Below are 13,864 nucleotides of genomic sequence, written 5' to 3'. Positions count from 1 at the left end.
ATTTTTTGACGGTGCACCTTTTATTCTTTTTTAATTTTTCTTTTTGTTTTCTGTTATTATTCGCACAGGATCTTGGTCTATCTAATACTGTTTGATTTATCTTTCTCTGTTTCACTGTGTATAGTTCATTTTGGGGTCCGGAACCAAAATGACTCAGTAAAAAATCAAGTGAACCAAAATATCCCAACAAAAAAAAAGTTACTGAGACGGAGTCGTTAACTGCTTTAGCGCAGTATTTTACTACGCTAAAGATTATTTTTTTTGTATAGCGCAGTATTTTACTGCGCTATAGCTAGCACTGAAGAAAAAAAAATTGGTAAACTTTTTTTTTTTTTTTGAAAAAACTTAGTGTTTTTTCCATACTTTGACCAACGATTAGTCATGTGTCAAGACTCCGAAACGTTAATATTTTATATAGAACACGATATTTTTTTTCAAGGCAATAATGTAGGCCCAATACATCAAGGATACATAAACGTTCGGATAGTCATTTTAGGGGTTGAAAAGGTGCCCGAAGTAAGTTTTGTTTGAAAAAACTTAGTGTTTTTTCCATACTTTGACCAACGATTAGTCGTGTGTCAAGACTCCGAAACGTCAATAATTTATATAGAACTTGATATTTTTTTCTGCGTATAATAATGTAGGCCCAATACATCAAGGATACATAGACGTTCGGATAGTCATTTTAGGGGTTGAAAAGGTGCCCGAAGTAAGTTTTGTTTAAGGTTTAAGTGTTTTATTTTTTAAGGCTTTGATTTAAGCGTGTTATTTTTTAATCAAGACATAACTTTATTTTGAATATAAATCTAATTCTAAAAAATATAAGGTGAAAAACTAGTTGTAAAGTGTTCAAACTTTAGATGGTCATAACTTTGCGCTTGGTCAAAGTATGGAAAAAACACTAAGTTTTTTCAAACAAAACTTACTTCGGGCACCTTTTCAACCCCTAAAATGACTAACCGAACGTCTATGTATCCTTGATGTATTGGGCCTACATTATTGTACGCGAAAAAATATCGAAGTTCTATATAAAATATTGACGTTTCGGAGTCTTGACACACTACTAATCGTTGGTCAAAGTATGAAAAAAACACTAAGTTTTTTCTTACAAAACTTACTTCGGGCACAAAGTATGAACAAAACACTAAGTTTTTTCTTACAAAACTTACTTCGGGCACCTTTTCAACCCCTAAAATGACTATCCGAACGTCGATGTATCCTTGATATATTGGGCCTACATTATTGTACGCGAAAAAATATCAGGTTCTATATAAAATATTAACGTTTCGGAGTCTTGACACACGACTAATCGTTGGTCAAAGTATGGAAAAAACACTAAGTTTTTTCAAAAAAAAAAAAAAAAGTTTACCAAATTTTTTTTCTTCAGTGCTAGCTATAGCGCAGTAAAATACTGCGCTATACAAAAAAAAAAAAAAAATCTTTAGCGTAGTAAAATCTTTGCGCTAAAGCGGTCACGGCTCCGTCTTTTTTTTTTTTTTTTGTTGATATTTTGGTTCACTTGATTTTTTACTGAGTCATTTTGGTTCCGGACCCCAAAATGAACTATACACAGTGAAACAGAGAAAGATAAATCAAACAGTATTAGATAGACCAAGATCCTAGCAGAATAATAACAGGAAAACAAAAAGAAAAATTAAAAAAGAATAAAAGGTGCACCGTTAAAAAATCTATATGTGTTCTCAATATTCATTGATTCTCAACTTAAAAAAAAGGACCCATTTATTTGTTCACCATAAAAAAAAATAAAAAAATAAAAAAAGAGGAGGAAAAGTAATTAATAAGAAGAAGAAAATGAAGGGAATGGTTGAAGATGGTGCAAGGAAAGATAGCAAAGAAGAGATGTGACAAAATAAGTATGCCTCATTCACGCACAAATTTTGTGCGTGAAAAACGCCGTTATTTTTGCAGTTTGGTCGCTTTTCACGCATTTAAATCGTGAATACTACTAATGTAATTTTTTTTTTTTTGCATTAGTTTGGTTCAACTTTTTATTTTTTGTACTACTTAAGTCGCGGATTCCCACTTCTATAATGAGTGTATATGTCCTCTTAATCCACCTTTGCTCTTACATTTTTATCCCACCTTAATAATTAGATTGGGAGAGCTCACCTTTTGGCGCACAGCAATAATACCGTTGAGCTGCCGCTACTCATCGGACTCTTGAGCTGCCGCACAACCTCAATTTCCAGTCAGTCACCGTCAGCTCTAAAACCCCCGGTCATGGGTGAACAGACCCAAATACAAACGAAAACCGAAACTCCACCTCAACCATCTCTACCCAATTCTGATGATTTTCCCCAAAACCCCTCTAACCCTTCCAAAATCCCAATTCGACCCCAAAAAATCCGTAAACTCTCCTCTTCCACCCCCCAATCCTCCAATGGAAAAGAAACAACGGGACCTACCAAGAATCGTCGCAAGACTGCACCCAAATCAAACCCCCAAATCATCAAACCCTTAACATTTAACGGAGAAATCGATAATGCACTCCAGCACCTCCGTTCTGTGGACCCACTTCTCTCTTCCTTAATAGATACACTTCCACCCCCACAATTTGAAACCCACCATTCTGCTTTTTTAGCTCTTAGCAAAAGCATTCTTTATCAGCAACTAGCGTATAAAGCAGGAACTTCAATTTACACTCGTTTCGTTTCCCTTTGTGGAGGCGAAAACGCTGTTTGCCCTGATATTGTGTTATCCCTATCTGCTCAACAGCTTAAGCAGGTTGGGATATCGGGGCGAAAGGCGAGTTATCTTTATGATTTAGCGAATAAGTATAAAAGTGGGATTTTGTGTGATGAGAGCCTGTTTAAGATGGATGATAGGTCGTTGTTTACGATGCTTTCGATGGTGAAAGGTATTGGTTCTTGGTCAGTGGATATGTTTATGATATTTTCGCTTCATAGACCGGATGTTTTGCCTGTTAGTGATTTGGGGGTAAGGAAAGGTGTGCAATTGTTATATGGGTTGGAGGAATTGCCAAGACCGTCGCAGATGGAGGAGCTGTGTGAGAAATGGAAGCCGTATAGAACTGCAGGGGCGTGGTATATGTGGCGGTTAGTGGAAGGGAAAGGGAGTCCAACTAATGCTGCAGCGGCACCGATTGATGGTGGTAATGTGCATACATTGCAGCAAATTCAGACTGAACAGGAGACACAGCAACAGCAACATCAACTGCAGCTTCTCGAGCCAATTAATGGTATCGAGAATCTTGGGTATTTGAACTTTCTCTATATGAACTAATACTTGTTTCTGTATTATATTTTGGAGCAATGCGTGGTCAAGGAAGTTTGTTAGATTTAGTTTAACCCGTTATAGTTACTTCGATATAAGTTAATTGCTCCGATTGACCGAAACCCTCAAGATACAACAGTATGTTTGCTAATGGGTAATTTCTTGAATCATTTTGCTAGTGGAGTTTGCGATGAGTTCTACCTATGTGAGTTTGTTGGTCTTAATCCGAATAAAGGAGTAAGGGTTAGTAGAGGTGGCTGGTTTAGTGGTTGAATCAAGGTAGCGGACCATATTATACGAACATAAGGTAAGAGTGTCAGATAATGGTGAATATCAAAGTGTTTGAACTCACAGAAGCCTTTAAATTTATTATGCATTTAGATTTATGAAATGTTGGATGGAGGTGTGGGACAGAAAAAGTATGCTGCATTTACTTGAATCTATTATATATAATCGTTACTCTTGCATTGTCAATTCATCAACTGCACCACATTGTCATTAAAAATGTTCAACGTTGTCTCTTCCATATTTTTTGGGTCTAAACCAAAACAAACTTATTCCTTCTACTCCCATCGAAGTTTCTAGTTGTTTGGTAAGTGGAGAACCCAATTTAGGTTTGCTCAATCTGGTCGAGAACCTATTAGCACACATTTGTCACGTATGGTTTGTAATAGTTTCACCAGCCAAATAAAAGGGTCTCTTTGACCAAGGAAGCTCATTATATTTAATCGCCCCTCCTCTTCAGTTATTTGGATAAAAGTTAATAACTCTAATTAACCTAATCCCTCAAGATACAATATTATATATGCTAATGGACAATTTCTTGTCTTTTTTGCTGGTGGAGGTGGCAATGAACTCTATCTATGTGAGTATGTCTGTCAGTTTTAAATCCGGAAAAAGGAGGAAGTGTAGTAGTTTGAAGGCCAGCATAAACTATCCCAACTGAAATTGAATTTGTTGAGAGCTGCCTACCAGGCAAGCGCCTGAACTGAGTAGAATGGATATAAACTGATGCATATAGTCGACCTCGACTAATTTAGATTTGAGGCATAGTTGATTGATATATCACTATGTAGCCGATTTGATAGATTAGTTGATGTGGCTACTCATGTAGCAGCTAATGCGGATTAATGACGTGACTACCAATAGTCTAATGTTACTCCTGCACAAATACCTGTGTACGGGCAGGGCCATTGCTGGACCCTGACATTCTAGCCATTTTTGTGGGGTGAGGGAGGAGTGGGAATAGATAGATTTCAGTCGGTCAAACAATACAAGTCGGAGAACGCCCCTGCAAGAATTACATTGAATCCGTGATGGATGGCTTTAGTCAATGTTCGCGAGGCGAAAACCCTTGGGTCTAGGATTCTAAAGTGTGGAGCCATTGTCGATGAGGTGAAAATCGTAGGTTGGGGATCCTAAATGCTTTTCTGACGCCTTGTGAGGAGATAAGTTAGCAATCATAACTTTTATGAGAGAGCATGCTCGTAGACCTTGTGTATCTACGGTCTCGCTGTGATTTATTACAACAAGTCCTTGTCCATTGGAAATTTCATAATCTATGTACGCCATTAACCGAAGGTAAAGGCTGGTGGGGAGGATTTAAAGCTTGTAATAGAGAGGGCGATAGTATAGAGATCAGTCATCTTCTCTTTGCAGTCATTGTTTTTTTGTGATGCTGAAGCAGATCAACTAAAACACCTAAGACGTATTCAGATCATCTTTGAAGCAGATTTTGGGCTTCATGTTAATTGGAGAAAGAGTGTTATTCCCAGTTAAAGAGGTTAATATCCAGGTTCTAGCAACAGCTTTGGGCGCAAATATCCAGGTTCTAGCAACATCTTTGGGCTGTGAGTTGCGCTCACTACCAACTACTTATCTGGGGTTGTCCCTGGGCTCCAAAAATAAAGCTCACGATATCTGGATTGGGGTACTTGAAAGATGTGAAAAGAGATTAGCAATCTGGACGAGCTATTTATCTGTTGAAGGAAGAGTGATATTGGTGTTAACAAAGTAAGAAAACATTTTTTCTGGCAAGATAACAAAGACAAGAAAGGTTACAATGTAGTGAAGTGGACAGTCAGCAGGCAACATGGTGGCATGGAAATTAAGAATCTCAGACTTACAGAAATGGCTGTGGAGGTTTTGCAAGGAAGACAGGTCTCTCTGGAAGAAATACAGAGCACAGAAATATGGTTTGATGAATCAGTGGACAACAAATGAAGTGAATGCTACTTATGGAAGCAGTGTGTGGAAGACTATTAGAAGAATGTGGAATGAATGCAGTGAAAATTTGAGCATAAAGGAGGTGGGTGATGGGACAAAAACTTCTTTCATCAGAACTTTATTCCAGGGTTTACACATTATCATTCTCTAAAAGAATGACAAAGTATCTCAAATGGGGACAGAACAAGGATGTGATCTTTTGTTTAGAAGGGAACTAAATGATTGGGAAATAGGGAGAGTCACAGATTTGCTTTTGTTGCTTAATTCCTTTACAGGAACCACTAATGCTCCAGATAAACCAGTTTGGAAACTATGCAGCAAAGGGATTTTCACTGTTAAATAGCATACTGGGAGAAGAACAAGGTTGTAAATCCATCCTTGGCTTGGCATGGAAACTTATTTGGAAAGTTAAAATTCTAAATAAGGTTTCTGCTTTTGTTTGGTTAGTTTTGAGGAAGGTTTGTCTAACACAAGAGGCTTTACAAAGAAGAGGTCTACAGATATGCTCAAGATGCCTGTTTTGTGGGAAAGATGCAGGAACTAATGAGCATCTATTTCTACATTGTCAGATAACTGCACGCGTTATTTTCTATCCTAAGGGTGAATTGGGTTTTACCAAGATCAACTTTAGAACTTCTGTGTAACTGTAAAGAAACCGGAAGAAGGGAGGCAGAGGAGGATTGGTGGCAGTCCATTTCAGCTTGTATGTGGTGGACAGTCTGGAAGGACAGGAACTCAAGACAATTTGAAGATAGAGTTAGTCCCTTTCAGACAGTGAAAATGAAATGTCTTAGTCTCTTTGTTTTTGGTGTAATCAAGATATACTGGGGGAGTAGGAGATTTGGTAGATTTTCTAGGCAATTTGTAAATTGTAATTGGCATCTTTACTCTATGGCCACTGTCTGTGGTTTTCACTTGTAAAATCCCATCAGCATCCCCAAATGCTGATGTTTTTGGAATGAATACAAATGTTACCTTATTCAAAAAAAGAAAAAAGAGTGATATTGATGAACAATGTACTTGATACACTTCGTACCTATGTCATGCCTTTGTTCCCTTTACCTTGCTACACAACCAAAGCTTACTTATGAAATGCTAGAGAGGTATAACCTGGTGGTTAATGCCTTTGTGGAGAAAGTCATCTGTGAGGAGTATGTGACAAGTATGGTCAGCATGGACATTGTTGCTCAAGAATTGTCAACGGTCCTTATGGGTTTGGGGTTTGGAAATCTAGCAGACTCTACTGGAATTCATTGGCTGCTACTACCACTATAAGGGTGGGAAGTGAAAAGACAACACGGTTTTAGAGTGACAACTGGTTAAGACATGGTTCTCTTAAAGATTTGTTTCCAGATTTTTTCAGCATTGCATCACTACTGGAAGCAAAACTAAAAGCAGTTTAGGGACATTAAAGATGTAATATTTTACTTTCAGAAGATGCTTGAATGATTGCGAACTTGAGAGAGTTGTTGATTTCTTCAAGACTTTGGAAATTTCTCAAGGTCTCAAAGATGCAGAGGATACATTGAATTGGAATGCCTGCTGAATGAGACTTTCACTGATAACTCTGCTTACCTTCTGATATATCCCGGCCCAACACTTACGATGTGCAACTCTTACAAGATGATATCAAGGCAAATGACCGCTATAATAGGTCAAGAATGAAGGTCAGTTTTGCAATTAACCATATAGCATAAATGGCCAAACGGGCCTTGATTTTAATTGCAAAACTGGCCTTCATTCTTGACCACTTATAACACTTCGCCTTGATGTCTTCTTGTAAGGGTTTCATAGTGTGAGTGCTAGGCCGGGATATATCATCTCCTATTATCTAACTCTGGTCAACGTATAGAAGAATGGCCATGGAGGTATGTTTGGAAAGTCAAGGTCCCTTTCGAGGTGGTTTGTTGTTCATGATTAGTGGCAATAGAAGCTTGTCTAACTCAAGAAACTTGAGAAGAAGGGATTTCAACTATGTTCTAGAAGTTCCTTGTGTGGTGCAGTATTGGAAAGCAACAGTCGTGTGTTCCTACATTGTCTTCTTACTGATCAGCTGTGGCAACTTTTCCTCAGCATTGGGGGACTTAGATGGTCTATGCCAACAGCCAGTTACAGTTTGCTGCAGTGTTGGGATTACATTTGGGTTCAGTGCCACAGTAGAAATGGAGATCAGTCCCTGCTTTCATATGGTGGACAGTTTGAAATGAGGGAAATGCTAGAGTGTTTAAAGACAAATACAATCCTTTGGAGAAAGTTAGGATGAACTGTATACTTTTGTTTCATTTTTGGTGTAAAGAAAGCTAGGTAGAGGAGGTAGAATCTCTAGTAGACGTGCTTGGTTCACTGAGAATTTAGTCTGATATAGCATGGTTTTTGCTATCTTGTAAATACGCCCCTGCAATGCCTTAGTGTTTTTTTTTTTAAATATATTCATGTTACCGTTTTAACAAAATATACAACAACAACAACAAGCCCAGTAGAATCCCACCATGTGGGGTCTGGGGAGGGTAGAGTGTACGCAGACCTAACCCCCACCTTGAAAGGTAGGGCGGTTGTTTCCAAAGACCTCGCTCGAAGAGGAGGAAAACAAGACAAAAAGTCGGATAGGGCGAAGCATATCAAAAACAATATGAAAACAAGGAATAACAAAAGCGAGAAAGTCATGGTAGAACGATCCCAGAAAGAAAGGAGCATTAACTACTATAGATAAATAAGATAATCAAAGTACAAAGGCCCAACAAATATAAGCAGAAATCAAATGCAGAAATCAAATGGCAATAAATGAATAAGCAAAACTACAACTACTATGGTGAAAGAGTAAGCAACCTAGCCTTCTATCCTAATCTGAGTCCTCCACAACCTCTTATCTAAGGTCATGTCCTCGGTAAGCTAAAAACCGTGTCATATCCCGTCTAATCACCTCTCCCCAATACTTCTTCCTCCCTTTACCTCTCCCCGAAACCGTCCATAGCCAACCTCTCACACCTCCGCACTGGGGCATCTGTGCCTCTCCTCTTCACATGCCCAAACCATCTCAGCCTCGCTTCCCGCATCTTGTCCTCTACCGATGTCATTCCCACCTTGTCCCGGATATCTTCATTCCTAATTCTATCCCTCCTAGTGTGCCCACACATCCATCGCAGCATTCGCATTTCCGCGGCTTTCATCTTCTGAACGTGAAAGTTCTTGACTGGCCAGCACTCCGCCCCGTACAATAAAGTCGGTCTAACCACCACTTTGTAGAACTTGCCTTTAAGTTTTGGTGGCACTTTCTTATCACACAAGACTCCGGAGGCGAGCCTCTATTTCATCCACCCTGCACCAATACGATGTGAAACATCGTCGTCGATATCCCCATCTCCCTGTATAATAGACCCAAGATACTTGAAACTTCCTTTCTTTTGAATGGCCTGGGTACCAAGCCTCACTTCCTCGTCAGCCTCATGCGTTACGCCACTGAACCTGCACTCCAAATATTCTGTCTTGGTTCTACTCAATTTAAATCCTTTAGACTCCAACGTCTGTCTCCAGCCCTCCAGCTTATCGTTAACACCATTAAATAGTTACTTGAAAGTTGATATTTCTAGGCCTTTTTAATCTCATGTGAGGTAAAAAGAGATTTTAAGAGGAAAATATGACCCTTTTTTCTTAATTTACTTAAACTTTTATTAACCAGGTCATTCTTGACTGTCCAGTTCGTTCCTGTGCCAGCTACCAGTTCTGTCCGGTTCTCTCAAATAAACTTTTAATGCACTAGTAGCTAGTTTATCTATATTTCTCTCATGCAAAAGGGTGCAAATATTATACCTTTTTTGAATAGCTCTTGGCCGTTACTATCCTACATGAATGAGCATGTAATCAATTAGATCCCTGTTGGGTTAAAATATTTCTTTTGATTTGTGCCTCCTATTTTTTACTTCCTATAATTGCCTAGCTTTGTGCTACTTTTGGAATATTAGCGGTTCGTTTTTTGTGCTGCTTTTCCTCTTTTTCCAATGCTATATACTGATTCATTATTTTTTCTATGGAAAAGGGCCAAAAATACCATTGGACTATCATAAAAGGTTTAAAATATCCTTCGTTCATCTATATTGCTAAAAGTACTCTACCTTTCATGTTCCTGGCTCACTTATGCCCTTAAAACTAACGGACCTATCTTTAATTAACTTTTTAAATTTTTTATTACATGGCTTGTTTTTATTGGATGAAATTAAAACCCCACCCCCCACCCAGACCTTTTTCCTTTATTTTACCTGCCCCTACCTAACTCCATCGACCCATGACCCAAAACCCATATCAGCTAATCAAACACCCGATTCCTTTCCTTTCAAACTTGATTGTATCTCTTTTACTGCAAAAATTTTGCGGAAATTGGTGGGACTGAAAACGCATGATTGAGTTTTGAGGTGCAAAAATGAGGACCTTCTGTAAACTGACGATTTTGCAGAGGGGTGACATAGTGGGAAAAGTTAGGTTCTTGATGAATATATTCTCGAAGGTGGAAGGACATAGGAAGAAGAAGAGGAGATGAGCCTATATGCAGCATTTTCACAGTGATTCATACAAAAATCCTTCTTGATTGAACTTTTTCAAGCAGATTGAAGAAAATCGATTAGGTTTTTATAGATTTTGGAAATGCTCTTTCTGCTTTTTAGCAGAGTGGAGCAAGGAAGCTTTTTTAGCAGAGTGGAAATTCTTGCTGTAACATACTATTGATATAACTGTGTGTATTTTTCTATTTTTTATATTTTTGTCTTGTACAAATACTTGTCCAATATTTTGTCAAAATATATGGATTAGATATTATCATTTCATTAAACATTGTTCTGCTTAATCCCATTTGCTAAATAAGAAAACCAATTTGTACAAAGCCCTTCTTTTAAGATTCATTTTGCAGGAAGCTTAATACTGCATCCCGGGAGAAAATAAGGATTGTGTAGCAATGGGTGAACAAAAAAATAGTGATTTTGTTCTTATTTCCATTGATCTGAATTGAGAATCATGGTTCATAGTCTCTGTTTTGTGATGTGATTTTTGACATCTTTTCACTTGGGTGGCGTTGCTGGCCTCAGCATGAATGTGGCTCAAATATTTTGAATGTTCATAGCAAGTTCACGAATTCTTCAGCAAATAAGCAACTCACCACTCCTGTGGATGAGAAACCTATACAAGAAATCTAGTAAAAGAGATACGATTATGTGTGACAGGAAAGGAATATGGATAAGTTTTAATGGGTTTTGGGTCATTGGTCGGGGCAGATAAAATAAAGGAAAAGGTTTGGGTGGGGGTTGGGTTTTAATTTCATCCAATAAAAACAAGCCATGTAATAAATGATAATAAAAAAATAATTAAAGAAAGGTCCGTCAGTATTAAGGGCATGAGTGAGCCAGAAACACGAGCAGAGGGGTGGGTTTAGCCAAATAGATGGATGAAAGGTATTTTAGAGTTTTTTCGATAGTTCAGGGGCATTTTTGGCCCTTTTCCCTTTTTTCCTATAAGATTCTTTGGTTTATGGAATTGAGAAATAGATGTCCCACCAAGGTTGTATGGAATAGAATGACTAACCGGGCCCCTAGTGGTCCTTATCTTATGGCGCCACACATTTAGAAATCTCAAATAGGTAAATTGGTTTGGGGAATTGGGGTTAAACATCCCTCGTTTAGGTTTTTGAGTGGCTAAAGTTAAGAAAGAATAGGTCATCACATCCTGGAGTTGAACAATGAGCAGCTTTAAAAAGGAAATGGCAAGCAGGAAGGAGAGTAGTAACGTTATTATTGAAGAAAAGGTGGCCCGAATTGAGTGGAAGGAATATAGTCTGGCTCATATAACATACATAATTCGTGTGAGAATAAGGTGTCATTTATTGATTGAAGTTTCTTCCTTGTGCTTTATCTACTTGTTTAGTGTTCATTGTTGTTTATGTTTTAGGATAGCATACCAGTATATTGAACTTTGCATCATTTACATTTTGGTTTCAGGGCTTGCATTTGGAGCCAATGATTGAAGCGTTCAGATTTTGATTAGACTAATTTCTGAGGCTGGAAAAGAATTCAAATTTCAAGCATGTGTTAGTACTGAGCTTATGTTGCAGAGACTGTGAAGTTGTAACAGCAAGCAATTTTGCTTCTTCGGTTATTCAAGTTTGTCATTAGTTGTGAGAAGTTAGTGTTATAAAGGACTGTCGTTAGATGCCAGACCCTCAGTTGTTCGATTGATGTGGGGAACTGCACTTTCTGGGTAAGGAGGTAATGCGATGCTCACAATTACTAGTGTTTTGTCTTCCTCTCAATTCTCATGCCGCCTTTAAATGTAAAAAGCACTGGAATAAACTGCTTCTAACTGTGTTATGATTTTTAGCAATGGCAATGTAACATAAATAAATCTGTACTTAAATAGAGCTATAGCCCTCGTCCTTGTTTCTTTCCTTTTTACTCTTGCTTTTCCAGTATTTGAGATCCATCGTGTTGATAATATGTGGGTTTTAAATGATGAGACTCGTGGATTTACCACATAATAAAACCAGATCTTGGTCCTTATTCTCCCAACCTGTCTGATGCTTCTTCGGCCAAATATGTTATACAAGTGGGACTTGCACTATGAGCAACAACAGGCAGGTACGTGTAGGTTGCACGATAACTCCTCAATCCCACTTGGGCTTTGGGTGCTTATCACGTTAGGCTTCACTGTATTTGTACCGGTAGTGGGTTGTAAGAGGGCCTCGTATCAACTGGTAAAAGCTGAGATTCAGATAATGGTAAAAGATGTGTGTGTCTGTGCTAGTCTCATCACATGTGCTATCAGTATTCAGCACATCAGAACTCTGATCTTTCAGAGTAACTTATTGTGTTGTTTGTGAGTGAAGATTCCTGGAAACTGATTTCACTCTTCTAGCTCTACAATGTGCAAACCCTTGGAAAAATTGGAGATTGAGGAGCCTTTACTTGGAAGATTGATCTGCCAGCATCCAAGTAAAGTGCTCTCAATTAAGAGTACTCTATGATTGCAATTATTGATAAAAGATTTAATGGCAAGACCAGAATGATAACTTCAAGGATTCTATGATTCTGTATTAACCCCTCTTGCATGATGAATATGGCAATCACAGGGTCAACATCTTCAGCTTTAGTACCATTACTGCCTAACTGGCTCAACACTAATGCTGACGAATTGGCAGGTTGATAACGGATTAGGAAAAAACAGATAAGATACTTGATCGGTTCATATTTATTATCGACATACGATGGATTGAATGACGGATTGTATGTATACTCAATTATGCATGGCTTCTTGAAAGGGATATAACGGATGTCGCATATCTTGGTCGTGTGTGCAAGAGAGAGGAGAGGTGAAAATAATAATCAAGACAGGAAAATATTAGCAACAATCGTATTATTTGATTTAAAATATGAGTGTTACAATCTGTAGGAATCCTTCGATTCGTCTTTTCGATAATAAATTCAAAGGCTTTTGAGCATGATTTTGAACTTGATGGATTTGATCTTGATTTCATCACTTGAATTCGAGAACGCTTTTGGTACTCGATCTTAATCCGTAGCCTTGATCTTGAACTTATGTTTAGATTCAGGGGCTTGAAGCTTGATCTTGAATCTTCGTTTTGATTTTTTAACTTCTAGAGAAATGCTTGAGTGCTTGAATGTTTTTTAGCTTGTAGAGAAATCTGCAGCGTTTGATCCACGAGCTCTCTCTGGCTTCTTGTTAGAATTTTTGGTTCCTTTCTGAATTATGAGGGCCCTATTTATAGTTGTAGGATGGAGAAGTTGTGATAAAGATGAATTCCTTTCGGCCAATCAAATTTCAATTAACATGGCGATATTTGATTGGTCGGAACATATCACTTGTACACGTGGAACATCTTCATTGGCCTTTGATTGGACTAGACAGGCTGCATCATTTTAACACGTGTCATGACCCTATATGCTTCTTTATTTGACTTGGCGTGCCAAGTCATTTGACCCGTGGCACCAAAGTGGGCCTCTAGGAAGATGATATCTTGGGCTTAGCAAAATGGGCTCATTATTTATAGCCCAAATTAATGGACTAGCTCAATAAAATCGGACCTTTAATTAAATCCATATTTATTGGACTTAAATAATTAATTTAAAATTATATTAATCCATAATATTTGATTGGACTAATGTTTTGAATTTATTATGATCCGAAATTGTTGAGAAATTTAAATTTAATAAAATTTCTTTATCCACAAGTACATAAATTGAGACAGATGGAATAAGAGATGAGAAAAAATTCACAAAAAGTTACACTAATTAAAAAGGCCCTGGTGGATTGTCTTAAGAAAATGAGAGACAAAAAAATTAGAATACATAAGTTAAAGTAAAATCCACGTGGATGAGCTTCATAAGAT

At 37.9% G+C, this 13,864-nt stretch overlaps 1 protein-coding gene and 1 long non-coding RNA gene across 4 annotated transcripts; both read left to right on the top strand.

The window, feature by feature from the left end:
* The first annotated feature begins 2,163 nt into the window (after positions 1-2,163).
* On the top strand, positions 2,164-11,905 carry LOC132035302 (alkylbase DNA glycosidase-like protein mag2). 3 transcript variants are annotated; one of them, XM_059425587.1, is made up of 2 exons: positions 2,164-3,220; positions 11,460-11,905. In XM_059425587.1, the coding sequence occupies exons 1-2, from the start codon at positions 2,242-2,244 to the stop codon at positions 11,483-11,485; spliced, it is 1,005 nt and encodes a 334-aa protein (XP_059281570.1). In that variant the 5' UTR covers positions 2,164-2,241; the 3' UTR covers positions 11,486-11,905. The 3 variants fall into 3 exon arrangements, with proteins under 3 accessions (XP_059281570.1, XP_059281566.1, XP_059281559.1); XM_059425583.1 differs by having other exon boundaries at positions 2,164-3,236; positions 9,929-11,542; XM_059425576.1 differs by having other exon boundaries at positions 2,165-3,236.
* Positions 3,243-7,901, top strand: LOC132035325 (uncharacterized). The gene is made up of 2 exons (XR_009409217.1): positions 3,243-5,050; positions 5,084-7,901. It is a non-coding gene; the product is annotated as an uncharacterized LOC132035325 (long non-coding RNA).
* Positions 11,906-13,864: the final 1,959 nt, after the last annotated feature.

The sequence above is a fragment of the Lycium ferocissimum genome, chromosome 2, assembly GCF_029784015.1.
Source record: "Lycium ferocissimum isolate CSIRO_LF1 chromosome 2, AGI_CSIRO_Lferr_CH_V1, whole genome shotgun sequence".
Lineage (NCBI taxonomy): Eukaryota > Viridiplantae > Streptophyta > Magnoliopsida > Solanales > Solanaceae > Lycium > Lycium ferocissimum.
This window is presented reverse-complemented; position numbering and strand designations above follow the sequence as displayed.

Bases quoted from the DNA above. Each gene is read 5' to 3' on its own strand.
- LOC132035302 (XM_059425576.1), top strand. From the start codon at position 2,242: ATGGGTGAACAGACCCAAATACAAACGAAAACCGAAACTCCACCTCAA. The intron at 3,237-11,459 runs GTATTTGAACTT...TTTTGGTTTCAG, and splicing joins AATGGTATCGAGAATCTTGG to GGCTTGCATTTGGAGCCAAT.